This window comes from Lithobates pipiens, unplaced genomic scaffold (assembly GCF_037356315.1).
Source record: "Lithobates pipiens isolate NorthernLeopardFrog02 unplaced genomic scaffold, aLitPip1_a1.2 Scaffold_16, whole genome shotgun sequence".
Classification (NCBI taxonomy): domain Eukaryota; kingdom Metazoa; phylum Chordata; class Amphibia; order Anura; family Ranidae; genus Lithobates; species Lithobates pipiens.
The window spans coordinates 364,086,966-364,105,934 of NW_027507748.1; the positions used below are offsets into that span (position 1 = coordinate 364,086,966).

General features: G+C 41.7%; 1 protein-coding gene across 4 annotated transcripts in view; it reads right to left on the minus strand.

Annotated features, from left to right (window-relative positions):
- Nucleotides 1–17,540, minus strand: part of SYNC (syncoilin, intermediate filament protein) — a 35,213-nt gene extending 17,673 nt beyond the window's left edge. Inside the window, exons 1-3 of one of the 4 annotated variants that reach the window (XM_077482019.1) lie at nucleotides 17,315–17,540; nucleotides 8,122–8,893; nucleotides 5,021–5,139 (exon numbers count right to left, since the gene is read on the minus strand). In XM_077482019.1, the coding sequence (XP_077338145.1) occupies nucleotides 5,021–5,139; nucleotides 8,122–8,893; nucleotides 17,315–17,358 (935 nt within the window). In that variant the 5' untranslated portion in view covers nucleotides 17,359–17,540. Of the gene's footprint in view, nucleotides 1–4,991; nucleotides 5,146–8,121; nucleotides 8,894–17,314 lie in introns of all 4 variants that reach the window. The other 3 variants (XM_077482017.1, XM_077482018.1, XM_077482016.1) reach the window with 3 other exon arrangements.
- Between the last annotated feature and the right edge of the window lie 1,429 nt (nucleotides 17,541–18,969).

Here is an 18,969-nt window from a genome sequence, read left to right on the forward strand (position 1 = left end):
TGGTCTTTCCTGACAGAGTCCATGGCAGCATACGTATGGGTTAACCCCACCTCCACTCCTCCCCTATAAGACCTCTCTCCCATAAATGTTTGCTCCAAGCCAGCGGCTGTGTTCCTTTTTTGTCCTCCTCCTAAGGACCAGTTTGGTAATTCGTCTACCTGAAGTTTTTTCTCTCCGCAACCAAGACCAGCCAGCAGCGAGCACTCTGAAGACAGGTTGCGATACTCCGATAAGCCCTGGCTATTAGCAGGGTATGGAGCGAGCTAAATGGAAGGTACTCCGGTAAACCTTGGCTGTTGCTCCGGTAAAGCAGGCTATGGAGTGGACAAGCAAAGTATGAGCTGGAAGAGCTAAAGCCTGGTTATTGGCAGGCAAGCGGCGCAATGGCCAGATAGCCCAGCTATTAGTGGGTGACCCTATCTGTCCCAAGCCCGGTGTGATCAACCTACCTGGCCCGGTCTGATCGTGGAAGCAGGATTGTTGCTGTGTGCGGTGATGTATACTTTTATATTACATAATCCATGGCAGCAGTTTGTGTTTCTGTTTCTTCTCTGGCTCTAGTGTCTTCCAGTCTATGGCAGCTGGAGCGCATTTGTGTACCAAGACGCAGCTTTCTGTTCCAGCCCGGCATCTCCCAGGGGCCCAGTGCATGGGAGGTGGTGGCATCATTTCAGTGAAGAAATTCAATCAGCGGTCAGTACTGTTGATGTAGAGGTTATTCTGTAGGCAGCTTGCAGCAGTTTCCCAAAGTGTGTGTGCAATCATCATAGGCTCTGCATTAACACCCTGGTATGCTGCCTCTGTGTTTCTGCTATAATTTGATCACCTGTGCAGGTTTTTCTGTCTGTGCAGTTCAAACTGTGGATGTATCACTGCCTCCTATGTGGCCGGCCCTGGTGTAGCAGGTACGAGATCGTGGGTTTAACCCTTTCCTTTACTTGCTGACCTTAGTTCACTTTTTGAATTCTTTTACTTTCTATTCGATTTTGCTTTTGTGAGTCTTTCTACGTCAGGTTGACAATACATGGCATGAAATGATAAAGACATCATTAGATCACAGCATTTTTCTTCAGATGTATTTGTCATAGGTCAATGTCAAGGTACAGCATTCATAGCAGACACTCTCAATCCTCCTCTACACACCCACCGATATGTCAGGTGCTCCAAGGGGGGAGCCTGCTGGGGATGCGGGACTCCGCTCCCAGAGGGCAAGTCTCTGTGTAAGCCCATGCTAAGCCCAGACAGTGGTGTTTTGCAGCCAATTAAATCCCCAGTGAGGCACGTGGTGCAAGATTCCCATAAAAAGTAGGATACAAGCCACACACAAAGTCCAACAGCCATTGCGGTATGTTCTCCCACTAGGATGACCAGGAAGAACTGGAACTGTCCCAACCAAGGTAGAGTCTCCTGCAAAGTAAGAGGAAGTTCTGTAAGCACCTTCGGGCTCTGTTTCCACTGGTGCGACTTGTCATGCGACCTTGAACACATGGCGGGTCACAGCCCATTGAGTTCAATGGCACCCGTTCCAACTTATGCAACTTAGAGTTGCAGCGACTTTGAGGGGTTCATGTGATACTTTGACGCAACTTTCATCCAGAGACTGTAAGGTCAGATCAGGGTCACACTCTGAATCGCAAGACTTGGAGACCTAGCCGTACAGAGATTGTTCTAAATTCTCATTTTTAACAGGACTAGGGGACATCATTTTGGATAAGTGGCGCAAGGTCGCAAGACAACCCTCCCTTCTGAGCAAGATGGCCAAGCTCTATCCAGTCAGAGATAAGGATGTGAAGCATCTAAAGGCTGCCTCTCTGAATGGCTGAGGCCTTGATGAGGCGAGCAAACATGTCACTCTTCCTTGGAAAATGCAGAGAATAGCCCGAAAGTTTGCCTGGGCTCTTGTGGCCATATTGAAAAGGATGGAAATGTGGATGGAGAATGTGGATGTAGTATTCAGGAGCGTTTTCAGAAACTCTAGTTCAGGAGCCGGGGCTGGTGTCAGTTTCCATGATAAGGCTCCTAATGACATCAGCCGCATAGTGGCACGGGTTATGCTTATATCAGTTACAGCAAAGTGAGTGCTATGGCTGGGGCCTGGGCTTGCTGTTCCCGCTTCTAATAGGCATAGTGTAGCTTTCCCTTTTAGGGAGCTTAGTCTTTTGGCAAGCTGGATAGCACAGTAACCCAGGCCACAGTTGGCAAGTTGAGAGCAGAACAGTCTAGAGAACAAAGTTCAGAGCGTGCGAGGATCGCACATTTTTACACACCAGGTCTGGATTTTATGAAGAGCTGGTGAAGGGACCTAATATCCCCTCAGAAGCATGCTAAAGCTTGAACTCGGAATCCAAGAAGCTACTGAGTTCAGCCTCAGACTATTGGGACGTCAAAGTGGTCCTTTCGGGACATGCATGGTCCATCAGAAGTCCCCCATCTTCTTGGATCAATTTCCATGGATTTTGCCTCACGCTGCGGTAAAGAAAGCATATATTCATGCTTTAAGCAAGTTGCTGGTGTTGTAAAGTGCTGCTCTGCCAGCCTCTGAATGCTAGAGATTTTAGGGCAGGTGTGCTCCCCTCTTATGGTCATGAAGAGGAGCAGCTTGTGAAAGGCCAGTTTTAGACCTTGCACACCTGAGACAATTTTCAGCAAAGGAGAAGTTCAAGGTGGAAACATCATCCCTGATTCATAGGGGGTCCAGCCAGGTGACTGGCTTGTTTCCAATAGACTTAAGATGGTTACCTTCATGTGCCCATTGTAGAAGACTTCAAGTTCCTTCGGTTCACTAGGTCAAGACCATCTCTAGCTCCAGCCATTCGGGCTTTTAACATCACTCTGTGTGTTTTCAAAACAAGGAGCATACGCCTGCCCTGTTATAACATGGATTGCCTAGGTCATCCAACAGTATTACAGAGCCAAGGACTTGGCTCCTTTGGAGGTAGTGTCTGCTCACTCAACCAGGAGTGGATCTACATCTTGGACAGCTTTGCATCATGTAGCTCTGAAGTAATTTGCAGCGTGGCTTCCTGGTCATCTATAAACAGGTTTGTGTCCCATTCAGTTCATTTTGGTTTACTCGGTTGATGGTGTCAAACTTTCTTCGTTCAACATTTTTCCCACTAGGGTGTGTATGGCGAGTTTTTTCCCCACACGTATGCTGCCATGGAGTCTGTCAGGAAAACTGAAAAATTCCTATCAAATAATTACAATAATTTTCCTTTTCTGATAGACTCCATGGCAGCAGGAGTTCCCTCCCAAATGTCTGGAGTAGGCTAGTTACGAAACACAGCTTGGAGCAAAGATTTATGGGAGGAGTGGAGGCGGAGTTAACCCACACGTATGCTGCCATGGAGTCTATCAGGAAAGGGAAATGACAGTAAGTATTTGATAGGAAATGTTATGTTTTCTTTTTTAGCTGCCTCTCCACTAGCGTATTAGTTAGTTGGCTCCCTTTCTTAATATAGGGTAAGGATGTGACTCAAAAGAGGAAGGTTGTTCACTCATCACTACCATTTAGGAAGAATTCTCAGGCTTTCTGTCAAAAAAAACTCATGCAATATTTGGGTGGTCTCTTCAAACTAGCCAGGGGATTTATAGCATCCTTCTTTTTTTCTTTTTCTAGAAAGCACTATTTTTTGCATTCAGTGAGATATAGCTAGAACAGTTTAGAATCCAGCACTTCTAAAGCAGAGATCCTAGAGCCCTTCCCAGTACTGCATGGCTTTAGTTTCAAACAGTGAGCATAGATAGAAGTAACCCAATCACAATTCTCAGTTGTAAGGCTTTGCAGCCCAGTTTTATTGGTCCAAGTGAGTAACAAAAAACAGCTTCTATGCAGGGCTATGTGCAAGACAAAGAAAAATTAAAGATTCACCTCACGGGCATGCATTCTTTCCAGTCTATTAAGAGCCCATTCTGAAAGGCACTCTGCAGTTTAACAGGAAGCCATTTTTTAAATGAAAACCTGGGATGAACTTTCATAGTATGGGAGCAAAGGAACCCATCCGTTCTTTCCCTGTCCAGACTTCACAGCATTAAAAGCACAGCAATTCAGACTCCCTACAAAGGCTCTCCCCCATGCCTTTGATAAAAAAAAAAAAGGTTTTGCAGATGGTGGTCCTTATCCTGCAGATATTTTATTCAGGCTGTTTTTTTCAGTGCTGTATAGGAAGATGCCAGGGAAAGCAGAAGTTAGGTTTTCCCTAGTGTGGCGGGCATTCTTTCCTCAACTTGCATTTTTTTGCTACCTGTGGTTCTATGTGTATTACTTAAAGCGGGAGTCCGCCGGGAGTCCACATTTTTTTTTTTTTTTTTTTAAAAGCCAGCAGCTACAAATACTGCAGCTGCTGACTTTAAAAATAATGACACTTACCTGTCCAGCGCGCCCGCGATGTCGGCACCCGAAGCCGATCTCTTGATCGTGTCTCGGGTGCTGCCGCGAAGTGGAGCCTTTCGGCTTAATTTCCCAGTTCCCTACTGCGCATGCGTGAGTCGCGCTGCGCAATAAGGATGGACCCGCTGCCTCTGGGATCTGTGTGTTTCCCAGCAGGCAGCGGGGGACTTTCGGAAAGGGGCGTAATCTACGCCCCTTTCCGCAGAGAGCTATCCCGGAAGTGGGTGCAGATACCTGTACTGTACAGGTACCTGCACCCCCCTCCCCCCTGAAAGGTGCCAATTGTGGCGCCGGAGGGGGGGAGGATTCCAATGAGCGGAAGGTCCACTTTAGGGTGGACCTCCGCTTTAAGAGGGTTATTATTTTTATCACTTTGGTCTTGTGTTTTACTTTTGCATGTGGGTAGAGACCCCTGTTTCCAGAGCTTTCCTAATGGTTTATCGGAGTATATAGGTAAGATGGGGATAGACTAGGTTTATTCATATGTCATTCTTAGAATAAACAGTGTACCCACTTTCTAAATTATATGCTTTGATTGCTTAATTAAAAAAAAAAAAAAAAATACATTTAAGACCACTGCTGTATTGTCATAGAATTTCACCTATGATTCCTTGGCTGGATGGAACATACTTGTAGACTGCTAGTTCCTTTGCAAGACTTTTGCGCAGCTCTTCAAGTTCTTTGTTCTGCTGTTCTTGCAGCTGGACTGAAATTTTGATCTCTCTCCTTCTATCTTCCAGATCTTGCAGCTGTTCCTGGGTGAAGAGCAAGAAGTTGAACTCTCCATAATTAAATTCCTGACATGACACAATATACAGCAGCAGTTGTTTTTTTTTTTTTTGCTTTTTTTAAGCAAACTGCCTTTAATTATTAATATGCAGTCCTTAAGCTTTAGTCACGTGATTGTTCCTAGGCCTGAGAGAAACATCTTGAGAGAATGATTTCTTTGCTGGAGGAAGTCTTCACTGCAACAGTGATCATTTGGTACTGTTGCAAATTGTAACTTTCTGACCACTCACAACGTAGGAGACACTAGTAGGAGACTGATCTGTTTGGCACATGTATACTATATCCATTTTGAGGCATAACTTCCCCTTACACCTGCAAACCTTGCCCACAGACTACTTTTCTAAGCATTGATCATGTATCGCTTATCACACTCACATCTTCTCTATATCTCCCTTATCTCAACCTTGTAGCATCTCAGGCTCTCTTTTCTTCTCATCCTCTCAATCGTCCTTTTCAGCCATCTATATAGTTTTTCCTTATCACCTTTTCCTCTCTCCTCACCGTGCCCCATTATTCTTCCCTACTCAAAAATTATTTTCTTCTCACTCGCTTTTTCTTTCCTCATTCTTCCCTGTCGTCTTTAGGGCCATCTCTGCCAAAGATCCATTTTATTTTAGTAATTTTAAGTTCTTCTTTCTAACAATCTACCTGAAGCATTTTGTACTGTGCATACCTAGTCCTTTTAATATTATTTCAATGACACTTTACTTCCCCTTGGTATTACAAGTACTGATTTCAGGGTCTTCTTGACTGTAAAACCCACAAAAATAGTGATTTATCAACCTCTTGTGCACACCCAATAATGTATTAACCTTTGCTGTAAATTGCTTATTTTCCACAGCCCCTGTCTCTTTGCTTGCCAACTGACCACTGCTTTGTGCTGGTGCATGTGTGGTGGAACGTGTCTGCTCAACATTGGCATTGGTGCCAGATTTAAGGATCAGGGCTGAGATAGGGAGCTGCTGGTTGGTCTTAAGCTATACACCAGTGATCTGAAAACCCAATACTGTATTGATGTTAAGCCAGATTGCCTCTTGGACTCTGCCTGCCCACTTCTGACTTGGCCTGGCATTATTAAAATTCTGCTTCTGTCCATAGGTTTTTTCCAAAATAATATATTGAACCAGCCATATAGAGTGAAAGGGAAGATAAGGCATTGTCATGCAGAGCACTGTGATCTCTTTAGGGGGTAATATATATCAGTGTCTGTTATTAAAAATTACCTCTAGGTTTGCTTTACTGCATTTTAAGCCTTTGTATGCATTTTAGAACAAGTTAACTAGTAGAAAAATGCTGGTGCATCATGAGCTTTCTTTAACACATGAAAGTCAATGGCACCAATAATATAGCTCTCTGCACTCTAAATTAAAATAGGTTTATAGGTGGAACCTTTTGCTCTGGAACACTTGAAATAGACTTGGCATAGGATATGGGTTGTGAGTACTGTTTCCCGACGCCTTGCTGAAAGAGCTATGTGAGAAGAAGATACACTGCTCTTCCTGTGTTACCTAAACTATACCCCAGTTTTATTGCCAAGAACAAGTAGTGAGTGGGCAGATGGATAAAGGGTAATGCTTCAGATCTTTGGCCATTACTGTGATGCTATAAAAAGAATACTCCTTTAGTTGTGGAGTAAGAAATGACTTACAGCAGTAAGGGAGGAACATTTCACCACCAGCATAACCTAAACTAGACTAACAGTGTAAAAAAAACAACCAATTATATTTTATTCTCTTATATGTGTGTTGTAGCATGTACTTGTGTTAAAAAGTATCCTGCTCTCTTTGCATTGCTTCATTATATGAAATACCTGGTGTCCTTCCAGTCTCCCTGTTTTCCTATCTCAATCTAACCATGCTAGTCGTAGAAGTACATACTTTCATGCATTGCCAGTTTTCCTCCTGTGCAGGGAGAACAGCCTACCTGTCCTCCATTGGCCAGGACTTGATATGCCACCCTGCATAGCTATTCACTGGGATATCAGTGTATTGCTGTTTCTCTCCCTCTGCTGACCAACCCCCACCCACATTCTCCACCCCACCTCTCTAAGCCCCTTATGCAGATTAGAACATAGGTCATGTGATCACCAAAAAAGCTATTCCCAATTTTTTTTTTATATACAGAATATACACAGACGGTTTTGCCTTGCATTTCTATTATAAACTGAATGGATTGTTTTACAAGGTAAGGGATGACGTATACTTTATCTTATCACACCTAAAAAGCTAATTTATCACAATTAAAAAAAATATACATTTGACAAACCTAATGCTAAAAACATTGGTTAATCTTAGCCTATACTAGGCCTAATGCTAACCTCTAACCATTAACTTCACCCTAATTGCTAACCAGAGCTCAATCTCTAAAACTCAGTCCTACCTTCTAAACCAAACCTTGACCCAAACCATTATCATGACAAAAATTATCACAATAATATTATCAATATCATACAAAATTTTTTTTTGCACGAAAGTAAAACATAACAAAATCTGCATCAATTTCTTTTGTCCTGAATACAACTGATCTCCTGTCATTGGACGACTTCCAAACTGCACTGGTGTCAGTAAGGGTAAACTAATACTCCCATGCCCCTAACTGCTACTTCAAAATCACGGTCCTGGATCACTTAGTCTATAATTCAGGGAGACAGAGAAATAGGACAAGATGTCAAATGGTAGTTTGGCTGCATAGGATTGTAGAAAGTAGTGTCAATTGCATTCTATATTCCTCCACTATTTTCAGATGCGTAATTGCTGGAATTTCCCTTTATATAAACCTCTATATAACAAGTGCTTGTTATGAGGAACACAGGGCTTTTTCAAAAAAGTTCTCACATACACCTTTATGGAAAAATTGATATTATATGACAAGATTGTGAAATTGTGATATTTTTTTTTAGGTAGTTTATATAATTTCATTAATGTTTTTGTTTGCATTCATACCCTATAGAGCAGTGCTTCTTCTCCCCGCTTCTTTTTCTTAAGAAGAATTTGCTCCTGTAGGTTGTATTTCTGTGCCTGCAAATAACACGCTTCCCCTTGCAGTGGTCTGATCTGTTCTCTCATTCTCAGCAATTCTTCCTGTTTATCTTTGACAGCTTGTGCTCCCCTTTCAACACGCTCCAACAGTTGTAGCAGTTTAGGTCCATACTCATCTTGCAAAGAATTGTGTTGTTCCTCAGTCAAACTTTGCAGATCTGCAGACAGTCTCCTTCTCTCTTGGATTTCATGTGAGACCCGCCTGGTGTGTGGAGCTCTAAGGCGAAGCTCTTCTCCTTCTCTTTGCTGAGCAAAGGTGTCCTGGAGTTGAGAAAGCTCCTCTGTCAAACGGTCTGCAAGAACCTCTAGCTCTTCTCTTTCTGCTTTTCTCTGAGCTAGATCTTGTCTGCGATTTTCAAGTTGGTATTGACATGCCACACATTCCTTGGTTACACGGAAGAGCCTACAGCGTATTCCCTTTATTTCTTCCCTTAGAGTGTCCCTCTCAAGCTCGACACGCGCACGTTGTCCAAAGGCCTGCACTACTTCCTCATGTGCCCTCTGTACAGCCTCTAAAGAAGGATCCCGTAGCAAGGTGAGTTCACTTATGAGTTTATCACGTTCCCTTTCCAGTTCAGCTACAGCAGCAATACAAAACTGAAATCTTTCTCCCAAGTCTTCTAGGGATATAAATCCTCCAGTATCTGGAGAAGAGGGACTGGGCTCAGGAATCTCCCTGGAAAAGAAAAATAATAATCATTATACCTTATACTACTAAGACTACAAAACACGCAAATCAATTCAACATCTGTGGAACACTGTCTTGGTAATTGCAGCTCATGCTATGTTTATCACAAAACAAGATATTTCCAATTGTGGGTTACCCAATGTTTGATCAAGTGGTAATGATAGCTATATGGTGAAGCAGCTAGGTAAACACACCATAGGCAATTGAGAAAGCAGTTTTACAGAATGTGGTACATTTATAGGCTTCACACAGCTCAGAATTTAAATGTACGCATATTCACACATTGACTTTTTTAAGTCAGTTATCCTTTGTAGGCGAATATCCTAAATGGACAGCATGTGACTTCACAGTACTAATGTACTATCTGAGCTAAGCATTCAGGAAATTAGGTATTAGCCACAATTATTGAACTCCATCTTGGATTTGCTGTTTAGCATAACCAGGCATGATATTTAAAGTCATTAAAAGGTTAAAATTGTAAATAATTATGACTTGCAGGAATATAATGCAGGCTACATCGGCCTATACATGGTGATGTGGGCAGTCTTGATGGGAAAAATAAGTTCATCATCGGGACCTGGAATGCCCTATAAGGAGCCACCAGTCCTAACCACAAGTGCTTTATATTTTTTCTTTTTAAATTTACCTGTATGGGTTACATCTAACAAAAAGTTCATAGATTTCATATCATGATGCAACCTTGGCCACCATACATTTATATGTTTGCAGCGGGTCCCATGATCTGTCTGCTCCAATTTGGAGAGTTGTCCGCCTGTCTCCTGAGTCTCCATGCAGGTTGTGGAGTGGAGACAGCTTTTTACACCTACCTGTACTGACCATCACGAGGAAGTAGAAAATGTATTTCCAAGAAACATTTTGCATTTATTGATACCTATTTGACACTGTATATTGTAATTTGATGAAAAACTGAAAGTGGTTTCATGCAATTGCTATATTCTAAGTTACCATAATGGATGATAAGGCAATTGTCTGTTATTGGGACATTACAGCTATTTTATGGTTTAATGTACTGCTTTTAAATGCTTAATTGTACAAATAAATAATTATTTATTTTTATGAAATTGTTTTGAATCAGTGCAGTGCTTCAAAAGTTCATTTTTTTTCTGTTTGCAGGAACAGTGCATCGATTCCTCAGAATAGGTGGATACTGATTAATAAAACTCTAATCAATTAAAAATTTGGAAAGCCATAGACCCCTGGTGCCTGAATTTTTGCCTGAATTTGGCCCTGAAATGGAGCCAAAGACGCACAGGACCCTTGTGCAAGCCACTCCGCACCTGCAAAGGAGATATGTGAACTGGCTCCATAGAAAGCTGGTCACAATCTCCTGTCATGCGAATTGGATTCAGAGAAACCCGCATCCAGTTCACACTAGTGTGAACCCAGCCTGAAGAAGCCGTAATAACAGTCCTATGTAATGTCTCTCCATTCCATGACTCGCTCCTGAAGTATATTCTCAGTTTCCAGCAACTCCTATAGCATGCTGTTATCCAGGTTTTAGAGTAGCATATGCTTCCATTCAGATTACAATTTTTTCAAGGAATGCCTTGCATATTTCAGAAGGAAAATACTAACTGCATACTGCATCTACGACAACAACATGGCTTCATAGTAGAAGAGTCCGGTTGCTTAACTAGCCAGCATGCAGTCCAGACCTTTTACTAATATTTGTTGCATCTGGAAACAAAAAACATGACAAAGAACACCCAGGATGCTGACCAGTTAGAATCATATATCAGACAAGAATGGAACAACATTCCTCTCCCAAAATTTTAAAAACTGGTCTCCTCAGTTCCCAGACTTTTACAGAGTGTTGTTAAAAGATGAGGGGACAATACTGTATACTGTGGTAAACATGGCCCCACATATTTTGAGATCTGTTGCTGCCATAAATTTCAAGATGACCTTAATTTTTCTGAAACTGTATATTTTCTCAGTTTAACCACTTACAGACCGGACCATTTTGCTGGTCAAAGGCCAGACCACTTTTTGCGATTCGGCACTGCGTCACTTTAACTGACAATTGCGCGGTCCTGCGACATGGCTCCCAAATAAAATTTTTTCCCACAAATAGAGCTTTCTTTTGGTGGTATTTGATCACCCCTGTGGTTTTTATTTTTTGCGCTATAAACAAAAATAGAGCGACAATTTTGAAAAAAAACGCATTATTTTTTACTTTTTATTATAATAAATATCCCCCAAAAATATATAAAAAAACATTTTTTTCCCTCAGTTTAGGCCGATACGTATTCTTCTACATATTTTTGGTAAAAAAAAATTGCAATAAGCGATTATTGATTGGTTTGCGCAAAAGTTATAGCGTTTACAAAATAGGGATAGTTTTATAGCATTTTTATTAATCATTTTTTATTATTTTTTTCTTACTAGTAATGGCAGTGATCAGCGATTTTTATTGTGACTGCGACATTATGGCGGACACATCGGACATTTTTGACACTTTTTTGGGACCATTGTCAGTTATACAGCAATCACTGCTATATAAATGCAGTGATTCCTGTGTAAATGACACTGGCAGTGAAGGGGTTAACCAGTGGGTGGCAGTGTAGGGGTTAAGTGTTCCTAGGGGTGTGTTACTAACTGTGGGGGGTTGGGCTTTCATTTAATGAACACGGATCTCTGCTCCAATCACATGGAGCAGAGATCAGCATCACTAGTTGCTAGGCAGAATGGAGAAATGCTGTTTACAACGGCATTTCTCCATTCAGCTGTCCCGTGAGACGATCGTGGGTATGCCCGCAGTGATCGAGTCAGCAGGACCCACGACCAGACTCACGGGGGTCCCGACCGGCTCGCGATGGCAGGGCGGCATTGAAGTTTGGACATACCTGTACGCCAATATGCCTGCCCGTGCCATCCTGCCGACGTACATCGGCGTGCGCTGGTCGGGAACCGGTTAAACATTTGATATGTTTTCTATTTTCTATTGTTAATATAATATGGATTTATGAGATTTGCAAAGCATTGCATTCTGTTTTTATTTAGATTTTACACAGCATCCCAACTTTTTTGGAATTGGGATTGTATAGTGATATTTGTTCGATAAGGATGATGTAATTTAAGATAAATGTACCAAAGGATTATTGCATAACAGAGCAAATTACAGACTTTGTATGCTACTGGAAACTTTTCATGTAAAGTTTCCAACAAAGTCAGATTTTATATCAATATAGATACAGAGTGTTGGATTACCTGTTTATATTCTTAGAGCTAGGAATCTAACACATGGAGCTTAGTGATTGGAGGAGATAACAGTAATGACTATTAGTGAGATTGATGGTTTCTTCACCATCCAGTCACAGGACCTGAATTAGAAAACTGGCTGTATATACTGTAATCATTTTTTGGCTGATAAGGCAGTTTACTGCAGCCTTTTTTAAACATTTGGCTATGTGCCTAAAATTTTACTTTAATGCAATAGCTCTGCTATAACATTTCATATTCAAGAGGAAGAGGACGTTTATCTCTATATTTCCAGTTCATGCATATATGGTTAGAACAATGCATTGCAATTAGGCTTTATTATTTTATTCATTATAATAAAATTGTCTTTTTTCATCCAGGGTTCATTGAAACTATAGGGTTCCTCCAAAGATTACTGGGTGTTCATTGAGCAGTGTGCAGTGGCAGAATGACCTCTCTCCCGATGGTGCTTGCCTAGTTCCAAGGCTGATGTCCCTCAGTACAGCCAACAGCATGGGTCTAGTGCCGTGTTTCTTTTTATTAATCCATGACCTTCAATGTAAAGCAGCGCTTCTCTCATTGAATATTAATGTAAGTGCGACCATGCATGTAAGGGAGTCCTTCTCTACTTACCACGTATGTAAAAGGGCCCTTCTCAACTATCCACCAATGTAGGGAGCCCTGCTTCACTTACTACCAACGTAAGGGACCTTTCTTCTTTGACTACCAATATAATGGGGGTTTGCTCCACTGACTACCAATGTAAGGGCCTTTCTACTGACTAACAATGTAAACTGGACCTCCAGTTTTGACTGTCTACAACTTTTACTTTTCTGGATATTATTATTATTTGTTTATTTTAAATTTCATGATATTACTGAAAATAATTAAATACAAAGTTGGGGCATAAAGAATCATCAGCTCTGGCTTTCAGTCTGACTTAAAGTGGTAATAAACCCAAAAACAAAAATATTTTATATTGCAGCTAAAACATTCTTAGATGTGGTGGCTGTATTAACCACTTCGTGCCCGCGCTATAGCCAAAAGACGGCTACAGCGCGGACGCTAACTGCCGGGAGGGCGTCCCTGGATGTCCTCCTGTTTACTTCCCCTCTGCACGCCGCCGTGGGCGTGCAGAGGGGAAGTTCTGTGTTGGCCGTGTCCCTCGGACACAGCCAATCACAGATCGTGCTAAATGGCCAATCACAGCGGCCATTTAGCACTCAATCGCAGTGTCCAATGAGAGGTGATCTCATATACATATTAGATCATCTCTCATCGCCGGCACTCCCTCCTCACACAAAGACAGCGTGTGAGGAGGGAGAGATGAACGGCTGCAGCTGCAGCCAGTGAGTAAGAACACACAGTAAAACACACACAGTACAACACACACAGTACAACACACACACACAGTGAAACACTCACACACAGTGAAACACACACAAGCCCACCTGTCCCCAGTGCCACCTGTCCCCAGTGCCACCTATCAATGTCACCTGTCCCCAGTGCCACCTATCAGTGTCATCTGTCCCCAGTACCACCTGTCCCCAGTGCCACCTATCAGTGCCACGTGCCACCTGTCCCCAGTGCCACGTGCCACCTGTCCCCAGTGCCACCTGTCAGTGTCACATGTCATCAGTGCCACCTGTCAGTGCCACGTGTCCCCAGTGCCAATCTGTCAGTGTCACGTGTCATCAGTGCCATCTGTCATCAGTGTCCGCTGTCATCAGTGCCACGTATTAGTGCCATCTGTCATTAGTGCCACGTATTTGTGCCATCTGCCATGAGTGTCACATCAGTGTCACGTGTTATCAGTGCCACGTATCAGTGCCATCTGCCGTGAGTGCCACGTGTCATTGTCCTGGTGCTCCAGAGCCTTCAAAAGTGTAATAGGTAGTCAACAAGTTAGATGTGTAATTTATGCTCCTAGAACACGTGACGGTGCTCCCTGCATGTTGGGCCTGTCTAAGTGGCCAGGCTGTGAAAAAGTCCCACACATGTAGTATCGTAATACTCAGGAGGAGTAGCAGAATGTATTTTGGGGCATTATTTGTGGTATACACATGCCATGTGAGAGAAATAACCTATTACAATGACAAGTTTGTGGGGAAAAAAATAAAAAATAAAACAAATCTTCATTTTGCAAAGAATTGTGGGGAAAAATGACAACACCAAAAACCTCACCATGCCTCTTACTAAATACCTTGGAATTGTCTACTTTCCAAAAAGGGGTCATTTGGGGGGTATTTGTACTTTCCTGGCTTGTTCAACTCGCAAGAAATGAGATTAGTACATCAGGTGTGATCAATTTTTTGTGATTTGCACCACAACTTTTAGACTCTCTAACTTTCACAAAGACCAAATAATATTCACTAATTTGGGTTATTTTTACCAAAGATATGTAGCAGTATAAATTGTGGCCAAAATTCATGAAAAATAATTAATAATTTGCAAAATTTTATCACAGAAACAAAGAAAAATGTGTTTTTTTTTTCAAAAATATTTGGTCTTTTTTTCATTTATAGCGCAAAAAAATAAAAAACCCAGAGGTGATCAAATACCAAATGAAAGCTCTATTTATATGAAAAAAAAGGCCAAAAAATTCATTTGGGTATAGTGTTACCTGACTGAGCAATTGTCATTCAAAGTGTGAGAGCACTGAAAGCTGAGAATTGGTCTGGGCAGGAGGGGGGTTTAAGTGCCTAGTAGGCAAATGGTCAAGCCCCATACACACGATCAGATTTTCTGCAGAATTTTTCCTTCAGATTTACCAAAACCATATAATATGAGGTCAAACCTTAGGAGTTTCAATTTGTATGTAATCAGGCAGGCCCTTGCACTACATGGTTTTGGTAAATCTGAAGACAAAAATCAGCAGAAAATCTGATAGTGTGTATGGGGCTTTAGTGTTTTTTCTTTTATTTTTATCTGTTGATCCAGCCAGTACATCTAAACAGTTAGAGAGTTGAGACACACCATTTAAGGCTGACAAGGGTGATTACAATGGTCAACTTTTATTGATTTATGTAAAACCTTTATCCCCAAAAAAAAAAAGAAAAGAAAGTTGCTATAACTGCTTGAAAATAAAAAAATGTTAGCTTGATTTCAGCTTTAATTTGTCAGTTAAGACCATCCAAATCTGCTAGTGCATCTAACCCTACCGTCTCCCCAGATTGATAATTCTGTTGTCCAAAGGTGTTTCCAATTATTCCTCTTTCCAGAGTAGGGGGTCCTAAGACAGGAAGTGTGTTACTGACTGAATCACCAGGTGAAAATACGATACAAAAAAATCCTGAAAAAGAACACTAATGCAGCCACCACATTTAAAGAGGAAGTAAACTTCCATCTTTGAATTTTACCTATAGGTAAGCCTATAATAAGGCTTACCTATAGGTAGTGTAAATATCTCCTAAATGTGCACCGTTTAGGACATATTTATTGTACATGCAGCGAGTAACATCACTGGCACATGCGCTCTGAAGGAACAGCTACCCGTGCCATTCCTTCAGAGCCCTGTGTCGTGACTGGTGGCACCCATGCGCATGCGCGGGAGTGATGTCATTGCGGCTCCAGCCAGTCACAGAGCCAGAGTCCACGAACCCAGAAGCAAGATGGGTGAAGATGGAAGCTGTCTCCAGCAATGACATTGCATCGCTGGAAGGCTTTGTTTTCAGGTACGTTTTACATAATGTACTAGTATGCAATGCATACAAGCACATTATGGCTTTGCCTTGCAGGTAAGAAAAATAAATGTCCAGCAGTTTGCAACTGCTTTTAGAAACGGTAAGCTGCAATATATAAAATGTTTGCTTTTGGAATTAATACAACTTTAAAAACTGTTTATAGCGATACTTATATAAAAGTTTAAAACATATGTAAAATAAATCACTAAACTCATATAATCTTTAACACAGTAATGTAATTTCAAAAGTAATTTTCAGCCTTTTCAAATCTGCAGCTTTTATTAAAATAATATCTGGCTTTAAAGTTCCCCGTTTAGAAATGTTATGCTATAGGGGGATATCGTTCTGTCTCACAGTTGTTACGTGTTGTCACGCTGTCACATGCTCTTCAGATGGAGACAACGAGTGGGCATGCTGATGCACATTTCATAGGCCTGGTGCACTGTTGTCACCGTCAGGATACCCACCCTGAGAAATGCCATGCAGTCACCGTTGGATTGCATGCATGTAGGCAGCAAGAGGTTTTAAAATAAAAAAAAAGGCTGCAGGAGATCAGATGCAACCAAGGAGGAAAAAAAAGAAAAGTTATAATAAAGTGCTTTAACAAACAGAATGTCATATGGTTTTATGTGTGCTTTAAAAAAGTTAACAAAAAATCCTTGCAAGGCAACGTTTGCTATCAGTTGAATACCACTACCCTGAATAACTGTTATAAATATCTACATACAGACAAGCTGCCACTCCTGTTTCAAGTATTCATCTGCTTTGCTAGTCTATTATTCTAGCCATCTGCACAAGCTTTAAATATCGCGTCGTGTAAGAGCGCCTCCGATTTTTTTTTTTAAGCATCTGCTGTATTCATTTTCATAAATTGTTTTCCTGCTGGAATATATATTATAAAAATTCAGCTTTTGTTTTAAATACATGTTATTCTTCAGTAATTTCATAGGTAAGCTGTTTGCAGTCAATGCTCTTAGCTGAGCCGGATGACTCCCATTAGTGTGATCCCTGTGTCTGCACCCCGATAGGGTTAACTGCTGTGAAAAATGACTGCAGACAACTAGCAAAATTATATGCCTGCGGATCTTCATTCATTGTCTCTGGTGGTCTGTGAAGTGTCAGCAACCTGTTTGATCATCACTGAGAAGATCCAGAGTGGGAAAAGTATAATTGTTAGGATACTAAAAGCCTCAAGCTGCTATATTTTTGAAGATAAACATTTAATATCACATGCTTACTGTATTCTAAATGATATATGTATAACATGTTATTTGTTTCTATGTGCTGCAATAATATACAGAAAAAAAGTCTCCCAGTCTAGTGACTGTTTCATGCCTGTTCTTCCCCCATCCTCTAGTCCTGTGCTGGCGTTTCATGCCCATATTTCCATACTCTACTTGCTGCAACCTATGAACATTACTTTTCCCATGCTGCTACCACATGTGGTACTTAACTTCCTTTTTTCATGACATGCAAATGCACCTCGCTTATTGCAGAATCTTACCTCCCTCCTTGGGAGTTTTCTCCTTCCTCCTCTGTACTGGACATATCATCTGCACAAACTGACTCGCCTGTTAATAATAACGGTACGAAGAGGCTGTGAGCGAAGTTTCCCCACCCTCACAGACTGAATAAGTGTGCCACGTTATGATTCACAGGCAGCACACAAACTTGGGCCTCTTGTGCCTAGCTGGGCACGCCTGAGATGACACTGCAGCTCTGTCCCTGGCAGACAGCTAAAGATTGCCAGGGGTTAATTTGTGCACTGCCAACAAAACTGGGATTGGCTAAACTAATGGGTCTGTCAGCAGCGCCAAGTATGCTCAGTCAGACCCAGAGAAGTGCCTGTTGTTGCATTTGCCAACTGCAATCTCTTCTAACATAAATAGAAATTACAGTATGTTTTATTGTAACAGTTTTCTATGAAATTTACACTTAAATTGTTATCATGTTTTAGTTCATATAGCATAGCTCCCAACTGTCCCCGATTTCGAGGGACTGTTCCTGATTTGGAACAATGTCCCTCTGTCCTCTATTCCTTCTCTTTTCTTTTGTCTGTCATTTTGGTCTGATCTGTATAGCTGAATATTAAATAAACTTTTTATCTATCAAAAAGTGTTTTCCAGCACTAAACATTTCATCTGATTTCTAAATTGCTGCATTTGTAAATTCCAAAAGCCAATATAAAGGAATAATAGTGGTAAAAAAATAAAAAACACTTGTGGGTTTAACCAATCTTGTTTTTTTGTACAATTTTCCTTTAAGGGGGCATGGCAAGGGGTATGTCCTATGCCTGCATACTTTTGCTGATAGGTGTCCCTCATTCCCATCTCAAAAAGTTGGGAGGTATATATATATATATATATATATATATATATATATATATATAGTGAAAGCTGAATGACAGCACCATAACTCTGCACCGGACGTGCATCTTTCTCAGGGTACTTTATTCAGGGCCTGCAGGTTTCTGCACTAGAAAAGTAAACCTCTCTTCATGGGCACACGGAAAACAGTTGTTTTCTAGGGGCCCCGTTCACACCAAAACCATATCTCTCAACTTTATAAATAGAGGGACACCTTTTATGTAGTATGAAAGCAAAGGACATCTCCCTGCCATGGTCCCGGTTACATAAACCACAAAGATCTAATATGCAAAACATGACTGGCTATACCACATAATTGCTTTTTTTATAGGGATGCACCGAAATTTCGGCCGCTGAAACATATCGTCCAAAAATGCCCTTTTCGGCAATTTTGCCGAAAGAGAAAAACGGCAGATAATGGAGGTGGAAATGGGGCATGGCCTTGTGGGGGCGGGGCCCCGTCCCCCGCCCCTGGTGTTGTCCATCACGGGGGTGTCCTATAGTGCATGAGAGCCACATCTGCCGCCTGTTTGATCACAGCGATGGGAACATCAGAGCTTTCATTTCAAAAGCTGTGTGTTCCCGGCCGCGCGCCGTCACATACAGCCCCTCCCCCTTGTCCGGGCACTTTGATAGACAGATCACCCGCAGGATTGGACGGGTGATCTGTCTATCAAAGTGTCTGAACAAGGGGGAGGGGCTGTGTGTGACGCCGCACGGCCGGGAACACTCAGCTATTGAAATGAAAGCTGTGATGTTCCCGGCGCTGTGATCAAACATGCGGCGGAGGTGG